This window comes from Ceratina calcarata, unplaced genomic scaffold (genome assembly GCF_001652005.2).
Source record: "Ceratina calcarata isolate Rehan_Ccalc_2016 unplaced genomic scaffold, ASM165200v1 scaffold178.2, whole genome shotgun sequence".
In the NCBI taxonomy this organism is placed as follows: Eukaryota; Metazoa; Arthropoda; class Insecta; order Hymenoptera; family Apidae; genus Ceratina; species Ceratina calcarata.
The window spans coordinates 963174-987614 of NW_017139212.1; the positions used below are offsets into that span (position 1 = coordinate 963174).

The 24441-nt window shown below is 44.8% G+C and overlaps 1 protein-coding gene across 2 annotated transcripts in view; it reads left to right on the plus strand.

The window, feature by feature from the left end:
- Positions 1 to 362: 362 nt before the first annotated feature.
- The window catches only part of LOC108632921 (GAS2-like protein pickled eggs), a 41071-nt gene continuing 16992 nt past the window's right edge, over positions 363 to 24441 (plus strand). For both annotated transcript variants that reach the window (XM_018037800.2, XM_018037801.2), the window contains exons 1-3: positions 363 to 708; positions 9570 to 9754; positions 18572 to 19099. In XM_018037800.2, the coding sequence (XP_017893289.1) occupies positions 9584 to 9754; positions 18572 to 19099 (699 nt within the window). In that variant the 5' untranslated portion in view covers positions 363 to 708; positions 9570 to 9583. The remainder of the gene's footprint in view (positions 709 to 9569; positions 9755 to 18571; positions 19100 to 24441) is intronic.

The following is a 24441-nucleotide window of genomic DNA, read 5'->3' on the forward strand; positions in this document are numbered from 1 at the left end:
ATATCATATAATATCTTTTTCGGAATTTAGAGATTTTTTAAATAACTTTCTGCGCTTTTGAAATATCAAAAGCGATTTGAATAAAAGATGAAATACATTGCATAACTAATTCGGCTGCAGAATATGTTGCAAATAGGCTTTTTACCAACTGTGATGGTAATTTGAAAGGAAAATGAGAACTGTAAATTGCAGGGAGCCCACGAACTTCATCGGTATTTCAGTTGCGTTCATTCCGTCCGTTTGTATTTTCAGTTCTCCCGGCGCGTCGCGACGCAGCCATACTCTGCCGCCTCCGAGCGGCGAATTCTGGGAACAGGGAGCAACTTCACGCTGCGACGACGCATTTAATACGGGTGAACAGCAGCCAGGCGCTTCAGTCTCTAGTTGGGATGCGACGCGCGAGGTATGGAGATGGAGAGTGCGTAGAGGTTACCGCTGTTGGTTCAAATCGTTCTGTGCCAAGTTTGAATGATACACGCGACGCGTTCACGTATCTCGTTGACTACGTTCTACCGGCAATCGTACGCTAAAGTGTGAGACTGTTGGCCCATGACCGGTGAATCGATCGCGTAACACGCGACAGAACGCCCGATGAGAACTGTCAGTCTCGTGCGCGAGACGATTCCGGGTTTCAATTAGTTAAAATATATTCATCGTCGCGTGTGCCTGTCAGGGATACGTGAACAACCTTGGACCTCATCGAAAAGGGTGAGTAAAAAGACATCGTCACTCTTCTCTACTGCGATTACTGAAATCTATTATACAACGTCAAAAAATGATTCTGCACGCAAACCAGATGATCAGATTTGTATAGAAGCTGAAACATTCATGATGTTCACGAAATCATGACTGTGTTACGTATTGATTGCAATAGTGCGACGCAGTTTACCGTCCCGCGTTTTTTTAGGTTCGGTGATATTGCTAGCACGAATTTGTAATCGCATTACGCTAGTTGAAATTGTCATTTCTTATAAACGTGTGCTCTAACTTAAATACGTGTAACGTTTATGAAAACGTTTCTGGTCGTGAACGCGTTTAAGTGTGAGAACATGTCTCGGAAGATCTCCCGACTCGATGAACTTTCGTTGCCCGTGATAATCGCGTGACGATCGGCGAACGGAATTAGTCGATTCTGGAACATCGTAATTGGGTAGTGTGGGTACGTAGATAATTGATCGTTTATGTAAATGATATAGCTGAGAATTGGAAATTTTCATTAAGTAATTCGTGATCCAAAGTATTGAAATTTCTTAGTTACGATTTTCCTTATCATTCCATATTTTGCTATCTTCTAACTTAGCAAGCAGAGTGAAAAATGATATTTACGGACGTGAGAACAAAGAAGCAGTCAGTTCCATTGATTACGCTGAGCTAGAATACATATTAGGTTTTTACAGCGTTCAAATCGTCCTATAAATCGTATTATCATAAATAATCGTAATTTCAACAGGTCGCCTTGGGTCAGCTTTCGGTTTTTATCTCGAGTGCCACGAAAAAAAAGATATGCTCGTATGTCCAATAAAGTATTTTATTGATTCAATGTGAGAAGTGTTTTGCCTTGAGGCCGTACAGCGGTCGCCGGACGAACAAACGATTAGACGGTGTTGTTAGTTACTTTGTTATCTCGTTAGTACAACAAGATTGCAAGTAGTTTGAAATTGATCTAAACAATAACTGATATCTTACTATTCTTACTTCGAGACGAATGACTAAAGGTTGATCTTTGAGATTCATTGACTTGAAAGGCCAGGATTCTGAGATCCACTTTATCTATTAGTCAGTCGCCTATTCTATGAATTATGTCTACTGCGTAAATGGATAAAAAGGTATTATGATTGGTTCGATAGTGATTTATGCCCGGTGTCCTTAGCGAGATGTTGACATCTATTTTTAATTCGATTTACCTTAAAAGCTTTAATAAATTTCCCGTGCGCGCGATGCTGACTCACCTGTCCTTAGCGTGTTTTTAAAACACGCTTAAAAGGCAAATGAGACGTGATTAACGTATCGCGAATAAATAAATCCTCGAGTGACGATTCTCCGTACTGATAATCTTTATACAGGAGTGAATTGCGATTGATAAACTTGTATCGCGATTGATATTTTATCTCGTTCTATTTATATACATCACTCAGAAATTATTCGATTCATAAGAATCCTGCTGGCATTGAAGTTTAATAATCAATATTTTCCTAATTAAAATCGGTATCTCTTTTAATAAATTGCAAAATCTTGCGATTATTAAACTTGTATTGCGACTTATATTTTATCTCAATAATTTCCCTTTATTTACGTCTAATAGAAATTGTTCGATTCAAAAGAATTCGCCAAGCATTGAAGTCTAATAATCATTATTTTCCCCGCGTAGCATTTGTTTTCTAATCCAAATCGGTATCTCGTTTAATAAGTTGCAGATTCTTGCGATTATTAAACTAGTATCGCGACTGATATTTTATCTCAATAATTTCCCTTTATTTACGTTTAATAGAAATTATTCGATTCATAAGAATTCGCCAGGCATCGAAGTCTAGTAATCATTATTTTCTCCGGGTAGCATCTGTTTCCTAATTCAAATCGGTATCTCGTTTATCACCGCGGTGCTCGAACACGCGGGTCTCTTTATCTCTCGGATCGTTTGTCCAACGATAGCGACGAGTACATAGATTTATTCAATTTCCATCGGCGAGGTTAGAGGTACCTCTCTCGGAAATCGTGCGGAGATCAAGATCCCGGGTTAGACAAAGGTTCCCGCGGCACGAGATTTCGCACGAGGAAACGCGAGAACCGGCAGTCGAGATACCACGGTTGATAGTTCGATGTTGGCGGATAGCGAATCGTCAGATGCACTTTTAAGATATGATCGTACACAGTACCAGCGAGCGCATCTCTTTCGAAACCGCGCCATACCCACCCGTGAAACTCGGCTCTAAACGGCCGATGATGAATCACCGGCGTGCGGCAATTTGTCGGGTCTTTGATCGCAAACTGAATTGCGGTGTACTTACTCTTGGAAAGTGCGACCCGAGTCAGCTAGGAACTTCTTATTTAGCTAGTAGAGACATTGAGGCAGGTGACGTTCGGTCCCTGTCGCAGATGGGACTTTTTAATAATCCCGTAGATCGTTTTCATTAATTCTGGATTAGTTTGCCGGGTTATTGTTAGCCGAACGATAATGTATTCGCGCGGAAAGATCGTCGCCGGATTATCCGGGGACAATAGAGAAAGCGGAAGAGATTAATGGAAACGGAGAGTGAAAATTCGAATAAATAGCGATAATAAGAATAAAGAAGGCGCCGGATCCGCGAAGATGGATGCTCCGGCCGGGGGAAATTTGCATATTATGTCTTGATACACGGGTTCCGGGAATGCAAATAAGGCGGTTAAGAAAACTAGTAGGCAACCGAGCGCGCGCGTAAACAATGGCGATGAAAATATTTGCGCGGCCACAGGGGAAAGTTGCGAGCACCGGTAACGCGTGATCCCACCGAATCAAATCTCATCGGATTCGAACTCTTCAGAATGATTATTATTTCATTTACGAGAAGCTCCGTATCTTGTAAATGACTCGTTAAAATTGGACTTCCAAATGTCTGAGGCTGCGTTCTCAGGATTTTGTTTTTTGGACTCAAGGGTGTTAAAAGCGAGAGTCACACTCAAGACGCGAAAAAGTAGGGAACGTGTTAATCCGAAGAGGTGCTCGAGCCTCGGCTCCGGCAGCAGGGGGCAACTCGGTTGGAATGGCGAGTGCGCGGCAGCGGCCGGTTTAAAAGTGAATGGGAGAAGCCCGTTCATTCACAAGATTTTCTGCCGGTCAGTTTGGTGCGGAGCGCGTCGAGCGCGTGTTCTGCGCGCGTTCCTCTCCGAGCGAATTCTACGCGTGCCCCTTCGTCGCGAGACGAACTATTTTCAGGCTCCGCGCCGCTCGCCTCTTCCTCTTCTTTTTGCCAGCATTTGTCAGGAAAGAATGTTACTGCCTTCCCGTTTCTTTGTCGAGGTCGAGGGTCGCGTTACAGGTTTTTGAACCTCAGCTCCCAGCCTCGTTATTCGATTAAAAAGTTTGCAATTTGGCAACATCAGGCTTAAATCCGATCAGAAATCGTATTTCTGAAATTTTCCTTGCCAAGGAAAAAGGCGAAGAATTAGAATTTGACGAATGACTAAATAACGTTGGCGTTATCAAATCGCGGCAGCTGTAAATCTGTTGGCCGTCGTCGGGTTTCTTAATATTTATCATGGCGAATAATTTATAGCGAAAATCTCTCCAGCGACATTATCCAAGGAAAAAGTTTGGCATCCGGTGCGTATGCACAGATAACGGATTCCATACAGTCGCGTGGCTAAATTCGTATTTGTTTACCAGTCCCGTTCGATCAATCATCTCGATCCGACACGCTCTCTTATCGTGTCGCCTGAATATTTTAACATTTTACACGACCGAATTTTTGTCACCGATTTCAAGCTGTCGAACGCCTTTCTATTTTACATCTCGCCTCCCCCCTCTCCCGTTCGCGATTGATGGCTTTACGGTGATACTTCCATCGAAACAGACGTAGAACTTCAGAAATAGCATTCCCTTAGCAACGCGTGATTCTATAGATAAACGTTCCCACGTGTAAACAGAATTTTAGAAAAGGAATAGAATTTTAGAGAACATTGTCCTCCAGCCTGTTGCGACACGATGCATCGTAACGACCAAAGCTCTGAAACGTTCCTGCAGCTACATAAGATTCTATGGATAAACGTTTCGAGCGGATTTTCGAAATAAAATATAATTTCAGTAGGACATTGTTTCAACCCATTGCGACATGATAAATTGTAGCGAGCAGGATATTCCGAAACGGTTACACAAGCGTGCGACACATTTTAATCGAATTAGGAGCCATTCTCACAGAGGGGAGTTGCTCGGTTCTGACAGAGTCGTTAAGATCGAACGTACGATTCGCGTAGTTTTATCCTTTGCTCGATCCTTCAATGAAAACGGAGTCGCCGGATCGATAAGGATCTGAGTCGCGGCTGGTCGTTAAGAATAAGGACAACTTTTGCATAATCCGATTCGCGAGAGCGAGAACTATTCTCGGCCGGCGATAACTCGCCCGGAATTCGCGCTCGCAAATTGCACTTGTCGCTGCTTTGCAATTTACACGACTTGTAATTGTCTCGACCGAGGACAATTGAACCCTAACAGACTCGTTACAACGATTCAGGCCGACTTATGATTCTCGAAACCACGAGAATTACTCATTTCGTTTCCTTGAAAAACCATATTATTTTCATTCATTACGATTTATCGGGCAGCTCGTGCGTGATCGGTGCGCGACGAACAGGGCCAGAAACGTTTCGGACGTTATCGGCCCGCGATACGGGGCTGGAGATATCCCTTATCCCCGCGGAGCCGTGTTCCACGGTATTACGATGCAGGCATTTCGAGAGCGAGCCTTACGGCGATCTGCATTCGCGGCGCATGCCAACGAGGCGCGTGCACGAGTTGAAACAGGTTCATTTTCCTCGTCGCGAATGAATGAAATCGTTACTCTCCGCGTGTTACGACACGCCGGCCACCCGGACACTTTTTATTCCCCTTGGCTCGTTTCCATTTCGTTATGGAATATGGTTATTAGCTCTATACAATTGCACCTTCGTTTCCTACCAAATGCCCATTAAGCAAACAGATACAGCATTTCACGAAGTGCTGTTTACGCGGTTTAAACGGTCGTCGATAAGGATCGAGCGTCGTTTCAATTTTTTATGTAATTCCGTAATATACTTTCGGACGGAAATTCACTCGTCCATCTTTTACTACTCTCGAGATATGCGAGCTTATTTACGACAGATAATTCTTGGCGAGACGTATCCGCGCTTTCGAGAGCATTTAACACAAGTCGGGATCGTCGTGTCCCACGCGTGGGTGCGAGTTGCGAGATAAGCTGCATGAAGTATCGGATTCCTTGGAAAATCGCGGGACTGTTTTACGCGGGCAGTGCCTGTAAATCACTCGGGTATTATCGAGGGGGGCATTTGAAGTGCACGCTGGACACGTAGATGGAAAGGGGTTGATACCGTGCGTTCCTTGAACGACCGCGAGGTCCGAAGGGTTCGCAATAAAAAATCTTGCTCACGCCGTCGTTAGACTTCGTAGAAAAATCCTGTGCACAGAGAATCGTTTTTTTAAATCTGTCTGATCATCGTTCACGATCGATTTCCAGTTAGAGGATTAAATTACATTTCTACTGACTCGCGCTGGCTTTCCGTTTATGACACCGAACGATCGCGGTCGATAATTATCGCGTCGGGCAAGGATATTACGTAAATCGCAGCTAATTATGCGGAATCGTGGATAGGTAGGAAAAAAGGTGGCAAGAACTGCGATCCAGTTGACATTTAATTGATCGTTAAAAGAGCAAATGATCGTTAATTCCGTGAAAATTATCGATTCGGCTTATCACAGTTTATGCCGTTATTGAATCCGCGAAAGCGATTAGGAAAACCGAGTCTGCACGAGTCTACATGATTAATCGATCCAAGCTGGCACCGAGTCGTTATTAATTGCGGGCGACTCTAATTTTCATTTCTAATCCTTACGTCATTTTTTTTATGTAACCGTTACGTAATTTTTGTCTGAGAACGAACCGACGGATTCGTTCGATCTCGATAGATAAGCCGAAAAAATTTACACGAAAATGTTCACCGGTTATCTGGCGGCAGCTCCGGGCAAAGAAGGAAGGGGTTATCCGTGGCCTTAGGGTTTTTATTATTCCATCGAACCGGCGCGGCGCGAAAGGGACGGGCGTATGAAAAGGTGCGTGGCCCTCCTTCTCGGCAGGGCATGAAAGAGAGGCTCCCGGGTTCGTAAGTTTACCTACGTGAGCGTACTTTAAAGCCGTACTTAAGCTCTGTGTAACGGTATATCGCGCGATGCGCTACGCGGACGCGGAGACAGAACCGTGTAAGAGACGTCGAGTGTGTGCGCACTCGGCTCGAGTGGACGAGTAGATGCGAACGGAAAATGGGAGAACAGTGTACCGAGCCCTTCCCCGTTTTGCTAGTTACCGAGTTTTTAAACTTTGTCTCTTACCCGTCCCCGACGTCGACGGACTTACATTATTTCCGCGTCGCATCGGCAATTTCGAATGCAGCGGATGGGTTCGATGGTGAAAACGATGAGGCGAACACACGAGAACAGTGGGCGGAGTAAGTAGATCGGCGGGTTTCATTGTTTCCCCCTCGAGAATTCGCGGCTCTTGGAACGAGGTTAATTGGAATCGTACGAACGAGCGTATGAATGAATCGAGCATTATGAATGAAAACGAGGGTCCGAGGTAATTGAGGAAGATTAATTAGTCTCACGCTTTGATCTTGAACCTTTCTGCAATTCTTTTCGTGTACCCGTCCCGTCGGATTGTTTGCGCAAAGGAATGCAAGTAATTAGAAAATTTGTTTACGCTCGTGAGAAATAGAAAAGGAATTTCTGTTACGTGGATTCCATTTTTCTTTTCGCGTCATCGCGAATGAAAGTGGTCAGAAGAAATGCAGGGGGACATAAATCGATTGGAGTTTATCGCGAAACGATAGGGATCGCGTTTGTGCCGGAACTCGTGAAAGTGTTGCCGATCCCCCGGGTAGGTAGGTGTATGAAAACGAGCATGCCTCGTTTTACAATCCCCGATACACTTCCGTCTTCTACGGTCGAAAATTTTCCAAGTCTCTCCCAGCCACAGCAGCTTTTAGAGAAATCATCTATACGTTTTACGAGCCGTAAACGCGTCGAACGTCTCGCCTCGTTCTCCATGATTTCGTCGTTAATAAGCTTTGAGAAAGTTTTAGACGACAGGACTCGAAATTTATTCTACGAGCTTTCCTATCTGTGTTCTTCATATTTCGATTACCGGTGTCCGACCTACGGTAGACAAAGGGTTCGATGTTGGAACGACGAAGGGTGTAAATCACGCGGGAATTCATTCGCAAGGACAGAACGCGGAAAATGCCACTCGCGGCAACGTTTTCACTGAACGAGGAAGAGATAAACTTTGCAGTTTGCCATTTAAGAAGGAGGCACCTGTGGCACGTGAGACTGCACGGGGTCCCGCGCCGGGAGCTTAAACGAGGAGTAAATCAGAATCCAGGGAAACGGGCTGACATTTTAACACTCACCTTTTGCCGATATCCACAATGACCGTGTAATAAGAAAACTGAAAGGTCTCATAAGAATTGCATCTCATATATCTTAGCAATTTGTAATTGATTCTGTCTAACGATTTCAAACAAATCGCAATTCGAGTATCGTAGTCCTTTGAAATAAAGAACGCAAAGAAACCCGTATCGATATCGCATAAACCCTCCGACCGCGGCTTTACGTTTCCATGCCTTTTGTCCTACGCCTTGCCCTTTCTCGGTCTCGCCTTTGTTCGTGTCGCGTGCCCTTCGTCGATTTTTATCCGACCCAACGGCCAACAGTTGCGTTTGATTCTTATTGTTAGCGAATTTTTCCAAGACCTGTTCCTTCTTCGGGACCTTCGACCATCTCTCAGCCGGGTATAAATTCTCAATCCAGTGAAATCGATATAAAATTAATAGAGTGCACTCTGAAATATGTATTTTCGAGTTTATAAGCTAGTTTATCGGAAATATAAAACCGATGAACTGAATCGACTCCGACTAAACTAGCAGAACTGGACGATAGATTTGGTTCCCGTCGAACTGCTGTTTAACCATTGAGCTAGCAATAAAACCGGAGCCCCTATCGTATAACAAAACTACTGACAAAAGAAGGTTCTCGTTTTACTAACGTACAGCAAATGAAAGGACGGTCAGTCCGTCTATGGGGGGCAAGTACGGTAGTCCATTCGATCGGGAATCATCCTTTTATGACCGCAATGGAGATTTATGAGGAGGGTAGCCAAGGGAGTTGGGAACGCGATATGGCACGGAGCTGGGATACATTGTGCAGAGGACAGCGTTCTCTGGGGTGGTTTTAACCGGTTTTAACTTGGGGAGAATCCCCGAGCATTGTCTCGCAAATCCCTCGCGATTTCATTGCCCGCAACTCGTTTCACACTACGTTCAATTCGTTTGACGTTCGATCGTCCGGCGTTCGAAATCTTAATTGCAAATTACGGCCAATTGTGAACGAGGAGGTGGAGGAGGGACGGTCTCGCCTAGCCAATAATTTTCTCAAGATCGTAAAGATACCTGGACTCAGCCTATAAACCGATCGTACACGTTCACCCACTCGATCTATAAATAAAACCGAAATGAATTAAACGCTTGCTAGAATGATTCTAATAATGTGCAATCGAGCGGCGCTTGAGCACTTACTTTAGTAACCGAACGCGGTATAAATTTCAATTCACCAGAAACAATGTGCCTTATCCGCGAGCCTATCTAATTCACTTAACCGACTAGTTTCCACCGTTTTCATTCGTCACACAAATTTCTGTTCATAAACAATACACTTTACTCGATCTTCAGTCCTCTAATTAGGTGATTTCTAAAATCTACGCGACATCTAATTGTACATCGTTTAAGATTCGTATCAATGTATCGTCTAATTGTTCGATTTCGTATGGTTTCAGATATCGATTCCAATATGTCGGTGCTATTGGAGGCGAGGTCTTACAGACCTTTCAAGTCCTCGGAGGAGTATCTGATCGCGATGAAAGAGGACCTGGCCGAGTGGCTGAACGCTCTCTATCCGGAGCTGAGAATCAACGTTGACAACTTCATGGACAGATTGGACACGGGCGTCGCTCTGTGTAAAGTGAGTACCTACCTGTAGAGCGATTAGCGGATTACCAGACCTGAACCTCCGTTAAAACTAGAACCTTCTTAACCGCCGTAAAGTGCGATTTGAATACCCGGGTTTAGGTATCCGTACGGATGAACGCAGGTAGAATTCTGGTACGCGGCAATTCTATTTTATTGCAGTACTCTTTCCGGTCATTAAGTCGTTTTGTACATTGTACGTGTTAGGAAGCGGATAATAAAATTGTTGTAGGGAGATTTTGTTTAAAGAGTAATTTCCACGGACTAGGGTGTGTTCGGCTATTGTAATAAGCTCGGGACCGGTATAAATGCTCGTCCACCAGAAAGATTAACGGTAATTGCAGGCAAACTCGACGAGGGACACTTTTGTGTTTCGACTATTGGAAATTTCGAAGTACCGTTGCATGGGATGGTTATTACAGGTGTTTAAAAGATTAAGATTATTCTTGTCCGACGCAGGTAGTACGAATTCCCGTGAAGGCAGTTTGTTTCTCAGAAGCTTCTTAAAAATTCCGCGCGCGAGTAACGTGAAAACGACGAGTGTAACGAGCACACACGCGTTAAAAGAGGCACGTACGTTCGGTCGCGGTGAAGCGAAACACAGAGGAAGGAGGATGCGTGTGTGACGTCCACCGGAAGCTGTTGCTTCAACGCCGCTTGAATTACGAATTAAGTCGCGCGCGCAGAGGAAACTGCAGTGAGAACGATCACGAGCGCGAAAAGAAACGAGTGCTTCTCTTTCCCAACGGGAAGGTGCAAAGCGTTTAAGGTTTGTCAGCATAAAGTCGAGCAGATATTAAAACGAGATGAATAGTCGCGATCTCTCCGTGAGATAGTTCGGTCAAATGAATCTGTCGTTTAACACTGGCGAGAATGCGCGCACTGGAAACGAGTTCTCGTGGCGACGCAAGGGAAGAATGTCGTCGCCGGCATTGGAAGCGATCATTAGCCAGGCGCGAAAAGATCGGTAAAAATTACGGTGCCCTGGTATTATTATTATTAACTGTTGCAACATTTTGACACACGTGCCACGTAGAATGTGCCAACGGACGTGTAAAATGTTTAATAGAAAGGGTTGCTCGCAGGAATCCCCTTCGATAAAGTCCCGCGGAATTTCCAATCGAGATAAAAGGCGAATTTGCATCGGGCGAAAATAACTGGTCGTTGCGGTTCGTAATGCCGCGTATAAGTTTGCTCGGTTTATAGTCCAGCCCGGGACTAGTTTAACGACACGCGTTCGGTATACATATAGCAGCGACCGACGTCGAAACGTTTCTAACGGTTGATACCGGTTGTATCTTTGAGTTAGATCGTGTTGTCCCGGCTGTTAGTTTTCAGATGTTTCTCGGCTTGTCCCGGGAGCTGTTACCACCGGTCTGTGGTTAAGATGAATGGCTCGATAGCTTTTCTATCGCTGATTGAAAGCTTCGGATAAAGGCAAGAGACAACCGTGCACATTTACAAAATATCCCGCTTTACAACACATGATATTAGACGAATTCTTTCAACCGATAAACAGTATCTAATTATAACGTTGACCCGTTTGCATTATGCACTGTCAGTCATAATAGAAATTAATAGAATACTTCATAAAATAATATCGTAATGTGTAATTCAATGTTTGATACGATCTTCCATACAATGATTTTATTACAATAATACAATTGTCATTGAGCAGCAATGATAATCTTGAATAATACTTTTACATTTATTTACGCTGTACACTTGGATGATAACGAGGAAAGTAGTGGTAACGATGGAAACGGGATAAAAACGAGACTCCCACGAATCAGACGGGTTCGCGTAAAATCGGCGGACAGCTAATTACCGTTGGGCAACGGTGCGCGAGTTAATCGAAGCGGACAATCGAAGCGCTCGAGCGATGGTGTCCAGCTACGGGACTGTCAAACTAAATCCCGAACCTGAAACTCGAGCCCATCGGAAGCTGACGCTGCGTGTCGAAAGAACATGGCTTGTATAAATACATACATATGTATATAGCCCCTGGTCGTGTACGCCGTGCGTCGAACGCCCATAGAGCAGTTTCTCGCGTGTCGGCATTGCGCTGACTTTCATCTACTCATCTACGAAGACTCCGTTTTGGATCGCGCCCAACCCCTTTCGCACCATACATTGTCAGCCGCAAATATTATAGTAAAAATGCATACAATATTTCGTACAACGGTCCATGCAGCAATTGATGTATTTCGTGTAATTGTTGATCCAATAATTTATATATAAATCGGAGTTCTTTTTTCGCAATAATTTATATAATAATGATAAATTCTGGAGGATCGTTCTTTCTGTATGGGCGTTTGATAGGGGAAATGGTGAGCAGATAGAAATCCAGGTGGCTCGTCCTTATTGAGAGCGTAAAAATTGTGTCAGCCGGGGAAGAGAACGAGCCATATCCAGAGCACCGGGGGTCCTTATCGCGAGTCTCGGCTCGTACCTTATTACTCGTACCGCGCCCTTCCCTTTTCCATACCCACCTTGGGCCTCTCGTCACGGCTCGTAAAGTCTACGTGGTCGCAAAAGGTGGCTCGCAGGCCCCGTGGATCGGAAATTCCACGCGGCTTACGAGAGAGAGAAGGAAGGGTCTGGTATAATCCTTTGCCGACGCAACGGGGGCGCGCAGCCGATGTAGACCGACCCGATTCCCCCCCTCCGTCTGCCCCTTTATCGCGGCTGCCTACTCTAAATATTTCTCTGGCATGAATTTATAACGACGACCGACGCTAATAACGAGCCACGATACCGTACAAGCGTTCGTTTCCTAGCTATATGCCGCGGACGCTCGCTCGTGGGCCACGCTTACAACCCCTGCAAAGCTTTTTATACCGGTTGCAGCGACGAGATAAAATTGAGTATTAACTCTTCGCCAGATTTCGTGCATTGACAAACTGCAAAATCGCGACGTTTCAAGGATAAATGATATCCATCTTCAGTAAAAATCCTCTTATAGGAAAATTGAATGATCTGAGATTCAGCTACTGAAATTCTATTGGAGAAAGCTGGGAAACCGGTAATAAAAAGTGTAATCGCTAAAATTTCTAGACAGTGTCCGGCGCGTAGATTAATTAACCGCAATTGTCGACGTCTGCTTTCCTTGTCTCCCTCTTCTGCGGCTGGCGGTGAATTAGAATTTACGGCGTCCTCTCGATCGAGGTCTATCGGCTCGCTACTTACACGCGTCAACCGTGTCCCCCTTTTTCCCAAGCTTCCAAGAATCGCTTTCCTGCAAGCCGGTACGAAGATGATTTTTTACCAATTAGCCTAGTGGAAGAAACTCCGACGCGCCGTAATTGGGATTAAACGACGCTTGTCCTTACTCGATCATGTAAATTAATTGTGTCACGCTTGCAGGGAAAAGGGTAAACGGGTCGTCGCTCGGTTTTCGGGCACCAGCCTAATAAATTTATCCGTTCGAATTGTGCCCATTATTTCGCGGCTATTTTCAAACTATCAAGGTCTTTTTAATCCCGTTCAATTTCTGTTTCGAATTTATTTATGGAACCCTAAAGAATTTTATTAGATCCGAGTAGACGTCTATAAAAATTCTATGCGCATTTAATGGAAAGAAACCAGGGAACGAAATTGGCAAGCGCGGAGTCGGAGAAATCGCGTAACAGAGACACGTAATTGTTGACGATTCAGGAGACGCGTTCTGACACGCGTTGTCTCGGTTATCTCTGCCCCCGGATCTCTTGTTTCGCGAGCATATCCCGCGCGTTTTGCATACATTTACATATAAGAGGGACATCCTGGCCGTGGACGTCCTTGCCCGGCTGATCATTATCCTTCTCGGAAGGCCGACCATTTTTGCGATCGACAAGGCCGAATCTAATCGAGATATACCTGCCAGTTACTATCACCCCTGCGCACAGTTTACGGGGAATTTGTTGAATAGTAACGAGAGCATTTCGCATTCAATGTAAAGTTAGATTATTCATGGCTCGTACAATGTGGGTACTCACAATCAGCCGCGCGGTTCTTCTTTATTTCATTTGGTCGTTACGACAGAAATTTAAAAGCGAGTCACGAACGCAGACGAATTTTGAGCTCTCATAATTATCCTAAATAGAAATGTTGTTTTTCTTTGGAATCATTTTTTATCTCGGAGCCCTTTTGTCAATCGAACTTTTGCCGTCGAGCAACGAGACCGACTTTACAATAGGACAAAGCGACGGGGGCAAAGATATGTAAATCCTCGAAGGAGTCCTAGACAGTAGGGTTCCGTTCTATTTCCGTCGGTTGTTTTTCCAACGCCGTCCCTTTATGTACGCGGGGGAAGAATCGGTATATTTAGACTGAAAAAAGCCGGATGGAAGGACGACCGTCTGTTTATTTTCGGTATCCGTTTGAAAAAATGTTTGCCTCGGTGGCTGGACCAGTCGACAACAAATCGTTCCGCCCCCGAAGGGGTGGTCCATGCGGAGACGCGGTTCAGGGAAGTCGTAAAGTCCTATGAACCTCATCGTCGCGTTGACTTTTCTTGACTAGTATCGCGGGACCACGTCTCAGGTTTTAAAAGCCAGGTACGTTGGCTCAATTGAAATATCATTCTCATCTGGTTATAAACTTTTTTCCCGGGGTAACAAGATTAATCTACTAGCTGGGTCAGTGCGTTAGATAGACCGGCGCACGAGAAGGAATTTTAATTAATACAAGGAGCAATTGCCCGGTAGACGTATTGCCGCGTTTGATCTCTCAACAGTTGTTTATTATCAATCTTCGTTATGCTTCGGTAATTAAGATTAATCACTCTGATCCGTGCGGCAAGTCTGGATCGTTTGTAATTTTTTCCAGACATAATAACATAGAAATTAAACAAAGTACATCATCGTAATTCTAGAGTAAACCTGATTTCATGATTTTATTTGCCTCGGAACGAGAAACGATTAATAAAAAAATGAAAAGTCTCGTTATCTGTAGATTGAACAAACCGGACGATCGATCCGTGTTACGACGCTGTTGAAATCGTGGAAACGGCGGCACTCCGTTTGACGACCGTCCAGACGGATTAGCTGTAAAAGTGGTCGTCGCACGCGAAAGCGAGACGAGATGCTGTTTAAAGGTGAAAATCATATTTCGGGCAGTTTCAGCCAGCAGACCGTTAAATTTTATTAACTTATTTATTACTTCACTTTCTTACTCTCAATTAAAATTTAATTGCCGCATGTTTGTATTTAGAATCTGAATTGATAAAGGAAAAGCAAACCTTTCTAACAGGGAAAGTCCATAAAAATTCGTCTGCTCTTTTTTTTTTACATGTAACTAATGATCTCTCTCATCGTTTGGTACATTCCATTCTTAATTAGTCGATTAATAGAAATATCTGCAACTATAAGACGAGGCGTGTAAGTTTGCTAACTTAATTATCGGGTGAGCCTGAGATGAATCGAGGCACGCAGCCCCGTCATAAATATCTATTTACCGGTGGTATTGGTTTCGCTCTAATATATCGCCGGTGCGTTACGACTGGTCGAAGGCAGTTTTCCCACCGCGTGTGTCGGCCTGTCACGAGGGGTAATCGACATCGACTCTCGTTGGCTATTAAGTAATTGACCGGCACAATTGCCACGGCTAAATAATCTGCGTCGTAATTAATGACTACGTACTTCTATACATATGTATATCGGAGATAGCGTATCTGTGGCCTCTTGTTGGATTAGCGTAACGAGATAACTATACCTTCGAGAAGCGATATTGCACGTTGCGCGTATACCCGTTTTTCTGGAATCCTGCTTGTCTCGACGAAAAATATCTCTCGATATATGTTATGAAAAATTCAATAATCCAGGTTCACTAGTTTTACGAGAGACATCGAATTTTTTTATATTCTCCTAATTGACGATCCGCAGTGGTATCGTGACACAATGCAGGAAGTGTCTAAGACATTTTTGAGAATGCGGCAGAGTAGACAGTGTAACGAGTACGTGTAGCGAAGTGAAAGGGAAACGCAAGTTCGTCCGCAGGACTCGGTCGAAAACGCTTAATAAGCACGGGTCCCGAGCGTGAAAGCATAGAGCCTGTAATTTCGAAGAGGGAAACTCCTTCGCACGGTAGACCGCGTTAAAAAGCAGACGTTTTCTATTCTCTCTATCGAGCACCCCGAGCGTTTCCTATTTTCACCGAGCGTAAAAACTTTTCTTTTCCGGTTCTCTCAGTTTCCCATGCAAAAACAGGCTCAATTACGGTTACATAGTACTGTACTCTAGCGTAATTGCGTACGTCCACTTCCCGAGGATGATTCACGGCGTTTTGCATAAATCTTGCGAAAGTTCCGAGCAAGTTTCTGGGATCGTTCCACCTGAGATACCTCCAGGGCACTCTGAACCGTGTCACCCTACCATGAACCGCCCTTGATACACCGAGAGGGTCGGCAAGGATCGGGTATACCGAAAGTGGCAATTACATACGTCGTGGAAAACCGGTGAAAGGGGTTGAAAATGAGAGTCACTGGGCCTCGCATACCGTTATGGTAATCTGCCCGGCAGATGAGAGTTTGACGGGGCAGGATGTGCGGCCTGGTGTCGTCTACCGTCGGCAAATACGCTTAATGAAAATGGCTGCTGCACATTCAACAGCGGTAAATTAGAGCGGAGCGAGGGGGCCGTGATGCCATGAAGAAAACCGTAAACGAGCCACGTTTATTTATTCTACTTCGCCATGGAACCGCGGTCCTTTTCCATCGGTCGTCTCTTAATTAGAAAAATCGTGGAGTGATCCATTAGGATTTGCAGCGAAAATTATTAACGCGTATTTAAAACGAATATCGATAGTTTTCGAACTCGTAGGTTCGTGTATGAATAATAATTTATAAAGTGATAGAGAGAATTTGGGGTTCGAGACGGTGAAGGACCCGTATCTTCGAGACCCCCGCATGTGGAGCCCATAAGGCGATGGTATGCGGAGACAGACACTCGTAAAAATTCTATCTAACAACATCCGGCCGACGTCTCCCCATGGGGATAATTCAGAGATTAGGCGAACGCGTCGACGGCCTCCGTTTTGCTCGCCTTATACTACATGCAGACATTTAAGAGTGGGCACAATCGTTTTTGTCACGCTCCCATAGAAATCGATTCTATTTTTCAATCGCGTTTACGGTCAGCTTTCACTACGATATTAATATCAGCTTCGACTCTTGGATCCTGCAGCGAGATCGATGCTATGAATTTAACGTTGAGGAGTTATTAGCGAAGTCGAGTTGATTTCTAAAACGAGTAAATGGGTCAATGAATCGATTCCGTGTCGTCGATTTCGGAAATTTCCAACGGAAATTAACCGATCAACAGTTATATTCCAATTTCACTCGGATATTTCTAGCCGACCGAACGCTATTTGAAAAGGTACAAATAGTTTCTGTGTAGTTTTGTAGAACAAAGAATTGTTAAATTAGCTCGGGGAAAGAGTTGCAGACGGCTGTGTTCTATAGTCGATGGATTATTGAAATTCACGGTAGCGTGTCGAGGCAGGAAATGAAGAATTACGGAACAATCGATCAGCGTCTGCCACGGCTGACCTCTTTAACTGCTTTATCAAGTCGCTCGTAGTCGGATTAACTACGGCAGATACGCGGCGCGAGGCCCATAGAAAACGACCGCCACTGTTTAATTTAGTTTTGCAACGCTCCAATTGCGTAACCGCTATGATATCGTTCAGTTTCATCCGTGCGTTTGTAGAAAACATTTGTAAAACGCGGTAAGCGTGCATTTTTTATTCCCTATCAAATTCAGCTATTGTCCTACGAGCTGTGTCCGAGCCGGGAACAATCGAGCGTCTGGAAACCGCATCGGTGGGCAAAAGTGTCGTTTCATTGTAGACAAAGTATAAAGTTACTCTAGCTGAAACGCGTTAATGGAAATCTCCGCCGATACACTGGATATTTTATATGCCCGCTGTTGACCTTTCTGGCGAAACTTTTTTCCGATCGAGCTGGATCGAGGACGGGAAACGCGACACTCGTTCATTCAAGTGGACTATGATCTCTGCCAGAGGGTTAAGTTCAATATTTCGCCTGAGTCACTCTGCCGAACATCTGCGACGTTTGACAATACCCGAAGTTTAATAGGAAATCGTCGGCATGCTTCACTTTCGATCGACCGTAATTCGAATTTCTCTGTAGCCCCAGTGGCGGTAAGAAAACTGTATTCTGAGAAACAATAGCCGCCCTTATTCCCAGCGTAGTATCGATACCGAGAACCGCATGTACGCTACTCTATAACCGAGTTCTGAGCATAATCCTCGATTACGAGGTCATCGTGATTCACGACGATTTCACATATACCTTCCTAATTAATCGAGCCGGCTAGAAAAATGTTTTAAAGGGGAATATAACAGGTCGCCGGGGTGCCATAAAACGCTAGAGCAGGCGGCGAAACCTGTTATTAGGCGTAGTCGTTGCAGTGCAAGCTCATTTACATCATCCGCGAGATATATCCAATTATCAGTTGGTTACTTAAGCAGCTGGTAGCGCCGTATAAAAGTACATAAATCGTGGCGAAGTCGGAGAGCTCGGTTTATCGTTTCGCCTGCCGCGGTAAACCCGGGGTCACCGGCGTTATTAATGGAACAATTAGTATTAGCGGGTGTTAAGATGCTATCTGGTGTCTGTTTGACTCTTTAATCAGCCAGCGTTCCTGCCGGTGAATGTCAGTCGTGCGAAACGGTATTACAGGTATAGCTAGAATTCTCCGCAGTGTATCTAGTTAGAACAGTGGGATTTGATACGAATTAAAAATAGACGACGTGTCTTGAAATATTTTTATATAAATTTTACAAATAGATTCCTCGTCTTCTGTTGCAGCATTCGAACAACGTCAGGAAATCGGCGTCGGAGTATGTCGCCCGGCGGCAGGCGCGTAAGATCTCGATGACACGATCGATGACCTCGTCGCTGGCTCTGCCGATGAGCCAGCTGAGCGACGTGGCGTTCTTGCCGAACGCGAAGCCCGGTACCTTCTTCGCCCGCGACAACGTGTCGAACTTTATCGCGTGGTGCCGCAACAGCCTCGGCATCATCGAGTGCCTTCTCTTCGAGACCGACGACCTGATCCTGCGAAAGAACGAGCGACACGTGATCCTGTGCCTGCTGGAGGTAGCGCGACGCGGGGCCAAATTCGGCATGCTGGCGCCGATGCTCGTGCAAATGGAGAGACAGATCGATCGTGAGATCGCGGCCGAGAACAAAGCGGCGAACGGCGGTGCCCATGGGAGCGCGGGGACCGAGGAGAGCGACGACGACTACGCCGACATGCAGCAGGAGGAACCGTGCCTTATTTACGGGCCCCAGCCACAGATAGTCACCAATGACCTCAAGAGCCTCGACGAAATGGTGAGTCCATCAATATTACAAACAGTACTCCTTCATTTCTGTACTCTGCCCTACATTCAGTTTTCACTCCCGAACGTTCTGTATTTTCTGCACGTTCATTTTGTAAAAAATCTGCGCTCTGTCCGTTCGATCAAATGAATCGCGAAATATTTTGATCGATTGCTCAAAGAACAGTTAATCGAGTATGAACCGCGTTTAAAGTCGATTCGACGATCCGCTAGGCTAAGGCGTAGCTGAATGAATTCTTGGCGCCAGCGCATGAATTCTTGCGGGGACGTATCAGCAGATTGCTCTTTTCCCATTCAGCCGGCGCGCGAGCACACGGTTCTCTTGTCTGCTATATTCAAACAACGACTGCGGCTAAATCTCTCGGATGCCTAAGCGTGTTTTGCAGCGCGTGCCGCGGATTACTCGCACAAAGGATCGCAAGGAAATGGGACAGAGCTTTGTTATTCTCATTTTCCAAGCATAACGCGCGGCCCGAGTCTTGGGAAAATTCTGAGATGCTTGCGGCTTTCAGGGATCTCGTTCCTTCTTTGAGTCTCACGCATTTACGGAAGAATTCGATCTATAAAACGCGTTATTATTTTTCTACATCGCTGTCGACGAATGTTTCGTTTCGCACGATCTATCGATAATTCTGCCCCGGAGTTCAATTAGGATTCAACAAACGGTAGCCGCGGCGCGTATTGAAATCCAAATCTATTGTAGCACAGTGCTATATACCAAACCTAAAAGCCGCACAATGCGACCATAAATTCGTTCGGCGACCATTCAGGGAAACTTCTTGCGTAGCCCCGCTACTTGCGTGTAACCCCTAAAACACGCCGTGACCGACACGACGCGGGACAAACCGCGAGAGGATAATGCCGATTTCCCATGTAACGCCGGGTATATACGTACGCGCGTATTTACGATCGACGCGGAACGAAAACGAACTCGGGCAATTACGCTCGCTCCGGCCACGTGACGCGAACGCGTAACGTTTAGGCGGGTGATTTAGTGGCCATTTAATCCGTTTAGAGGTGGAAAACGCAAGCAGTTTTTGCGTACGCGGCGTCATGCTAATACGATTTACGAGTCGACAACGGAAGAGAGTTATCAAGCCGACGTTTAAACTGTCGTTCCTTAGACCTCCTTCGGCCCCATTCATGGAGATTTGCTTTTTTCCTATCTGTCGGGCCACCGCAGCGAGGCGATATTTTTTTTTTATTTTTGATTTACCTCAAGCGTAATTCGAGTTGATTCATAGACTGTTTCAAGATGTACTCTTAACTCATTGTATTTTAGCCGTATGCCGTTTGCTGCTTTCATTTCATTGAATTACATACAAGAAATACAAGCTTTTTTGTATTCCCTAAAACTAATTCTAAATGAATTATAATAAGATGACTCTTCTAAAAATGCGAATATCTCTGTGCCAATCGTTTTGGCTGGAGTCATGCCAGTTCGCGTTTAGGCGTGTCTGGATAGAGCTCCGTACCATGGCGAATTGTCGGACACGCAAACAGGAGAGGAGGACGCGTCGCGAACCAAGTGATTTCTGCGTCGTGAAATGCCGCGGGAAACGGTGCGAAAAAATTTTGTTGTAGGTGTTTTCTAGCCGGAACTAACCGCGTGCTTTCGAAAGCGACAAGAAACGCTCGTTAATTTGCTCGCTGAAACGAATCTGGGCTCGCCGTTTGAATCAGCTTCTACTATTCTGTCAAAACTTAAAAACAGCCTGTTTCAATCTCTTGGAATCGTGCATTACCTTTGAAATTTGTTCGACGTATCTGTAGTTGAACAATGATCGAATAACATTTTCCTGTTCTGCGTGCGAGAGAATGTGACGCGTTGGAAAACGTTTTCTCACGAGATGGTTCATATACGGAAACCGCAGCTGCGTTTATTGGCTTCTACGTGCGCAGAACGGCGGGTGTCAACGCCCATGTGGGGCACACGAAAGGGAAATCTGTGCAGGTCGATCGATTTCGTAAAGAGTCGATCCACGTGCGCCGCTCGTGGGAGGCGCGCGCGGATAATACGATTGAATTCGCCTTAAAGGTACAAGAAATTCAAAAACTTGTTTGCCCTGTACGAAATGTAAATGTTTTGGAGTCTCCTTGAAAGATTTGCATAGCTATCTTGAGAGTCGTCGGTAGCTCGATTTTATTGACCGTTAAAACAGGAATAAGGACCTTTAGTGCTGTGTAAACAGAAGCCCATTGGAATTTTATTATTTCGCTGTTGGTCCGATATAATTGGCTATAATTTAGCGCTAATGGTCGTATCGATTTCGAAGCGACCGAAAGTAGAAAAGAGTGCGTCAACCTCTTATTCAAACACACCGTTTAAACAGGAACAATGTTCGTCTCAGAGTTCGACTTTTACCATTCGTTCGCATATAATTACAAGAGTTTTATCGCAAATATCCCGGAGTCCCGTTGCTCGTTTTCGCGAAAAATGTACGTGTAGCGGTTTATCGATTCGAGAAAGGCTGACAAGCGTAGTCGTTTTATCTGGACACGGTAAAACACGCTGCGTCGGCCCTATTTACGGTGAATCATTGGAACGGCCCGAGTACCAATTCCGGAACAGCCTATTCGATTCTCGGACTGATAAAGATATTAGCTGATGGTAAAACGAACCATCATTATTTATAACTCACTGGTACTCGAAGAATTAGTCATATGTTGTGAACCAAATTTCCCTCGGTACGTCCTTTTATCATTATGAAGTACTATTATCTATCTTATCTCTTATCTTCCTCTATTAAAGAGCTAGGTAAACCAGGTACTTGTCATGTTTAGTTACTAGAGCAGTTGTTAATTCTTATCAGTGATCCCTATATTTCTACTTTATTGCGTTCTGAAGTAATTCTCGATCCGTTCTGAAAATTGCTCGAAGCTCGTAGTCTTAAAGGCAAATTTCGTCAGGTTCCGGTCTAGACAGAGTTGCATGGTGTCTATGGAGATCGCCAAGAATGATAACGGCATGGTGGCTCGGCGAGCCACCTTCCAGACCGGAGGAGCTTCGGCTCGCAAGCGCCGAAAGCTCGTTGTATTGATCGCGTTTAGTCCATTTCGTGTCAAGTTCAAGCGCAAAGTCCTTAAGTTTTCTACCAAGGACGAGGCAGCTCTCTCCTTCTTCCCTCGGGATATCGCCACGAATTGGCCCGACGGTTCCGGTCAATAACGGGGAGAGAAACGAGTGAATCCTATCTTTTCCTTGGTATTTTCTTACAGAGAAACCAGCCATTTATTCGACTGTGGCTGAGAAATTCCACTTAAGTCACTCTTCGTTCACTCGAACGATCAGTCCGAAGCTCAAGCGAATGATGATTTTTAATAACGCTTGACCGATTTCCAATTCGTTTATCAGAAGCGCCTCCGCGATGTTTTTCTACGGATATTTGGCCAGCGTTTCATTTCCGCTGATAACGTACATTCATACTCCGCTCTCTCTGATACGATTTTTATGAATATTTGCTCTCCTTCACGATCGTCGAGTGAAAATCGAAAGATCACTTTCATTGAACATAGTGCATAGTTGAAATCATTCGGTACTTTGGATCGAGTACTAAGCTCTAATTTTAAAGTAGTGACTTGACGCCTTCTTTAAAAGAATTGATTCATAACTCCGACAACTATGTTTAAACGGCAAACAGCCGGGATTTCACAGTGCCGTTTGCAAATAGAAATGAACCAAGATTACTTCCCGAGTAACGTTGTTAAAATAATGACGCGTACGCCCAAAAGTCGCATGATTCATTTCAGACTGGTGTCTAAAGTCAGTGTTTCATATTTCCCGTTATCTGCGAACAAGATGAGTCAAAAGGTCGTCTAAAATAATTTAATATTCACCGATAAGATTTGAGGACGCGATCGTTCAGCGAACCTCTATTAAATATTAAATTACATGTATAAAACGTTGGCTAGTGAAGTCATATGATTGTTGTTACTGATTTAGCTCGCAATATCGCGTATCGCTTAGTCATAGAACGGAACGTTTATTTTCTACAATTCGAAATTGCGGATCATTCGTTCCGAGTACGAATAAATATTGGCAATCAAGTAATTGATATCAATTCAAGCAGTCGCGTTATCACTGAACACTCAGACAATTCACAGGATACTCTACAATATCGATTCTTGGGAGACTCTCAATTAATTACAACAGCATTTTCATTTATTCGTTTCCTGTTCGTCGTTCGAAGGAAAAAATTTGCGGGAACAGGCATGAATTCTCTACAACGTCGTTTCCTGATCTGTTATATCGGATTTTTTAACGAGCGCGAATTTAGGTCGTCCTCGCTGACCTGTGCCGAAGGCGGTGCGACGTCGTTACTCGTTAATTACGGTTGGAAGGGGGGACTCGCACGTGACACAATCGGCAGAAGAAAATCTCTCGATTTTCTCGAGCCTCGAGAAAAAGAGGAGGACCGCGCGCGTTCCCTTTGATCCAGCGAGAAACTGCCATTTATGGCAGTGCCCGTGGAGGCGAAGCGTGTTAGTTATTACGTGTAATTAGCCCGAGATAGCGCAGGGAGTGAGAGAGAAGGCTACCGAGCCGTGCAAGGTCTGGCTGCGGTCTCCGCTCCGGTCTCTTAGCTAATCACTGTTTATCGCTGACTTTCAACGCGACAGACACATTTTCTAGTCCTAGCCTTTGCCTGGCTCGAATCATTGCCTTCGCTTTAACTCGGCGTACAGGCTGCTAGGAGGAAAACTGATAGGAGAATTGATTCTGTTACAAGAATTAAGGGAAATCTATATTTTTATCGTCAGTGAATACATGACATTTGGATTATTGAATTATCAAGATAGACTGCAGGAAACGTGTTGAATTTCGTCACGATTTTTCGCCACTCGAGTCACCCCTGAGACACTCGAGTTAAAAAGAAAAAATCGAGACGCAGGGGAGCCCAGTAACCCCCTGGCTTTCTCTCGAGGGTCCTGAAGCAGAACACGACTGGTTCGCCACCTTCCGTCGTTCGATCGGCGACATCTAGGTTATTCCAATACACTGCACTCGAGGAGCTTCTAAACGGCTTTGATTGACAGCCCGAGGCGATCCGAGCCGAGGGTGCGCTGACCAGAAATCAAATTTCAGCCTGTAGGTCGCGATTCTTCACCGAAATTTATCGATCTCCGAAGGACAGACGAAGCCTGACTTAACGAACTGCGAAATTGTGTCACTTCACACGAAATTATGTCTTTGGGAGTAATTAAAAGGATTATGTATTGAAGTATTTACGAATCGATTGCAAACAATGATAAAATATATCTTGAAGTTGATAAGATGAAGGAATTTTTAAGAAAGGGAATTACATTGAATTTTATTGAAGTCCTCTTATTAGC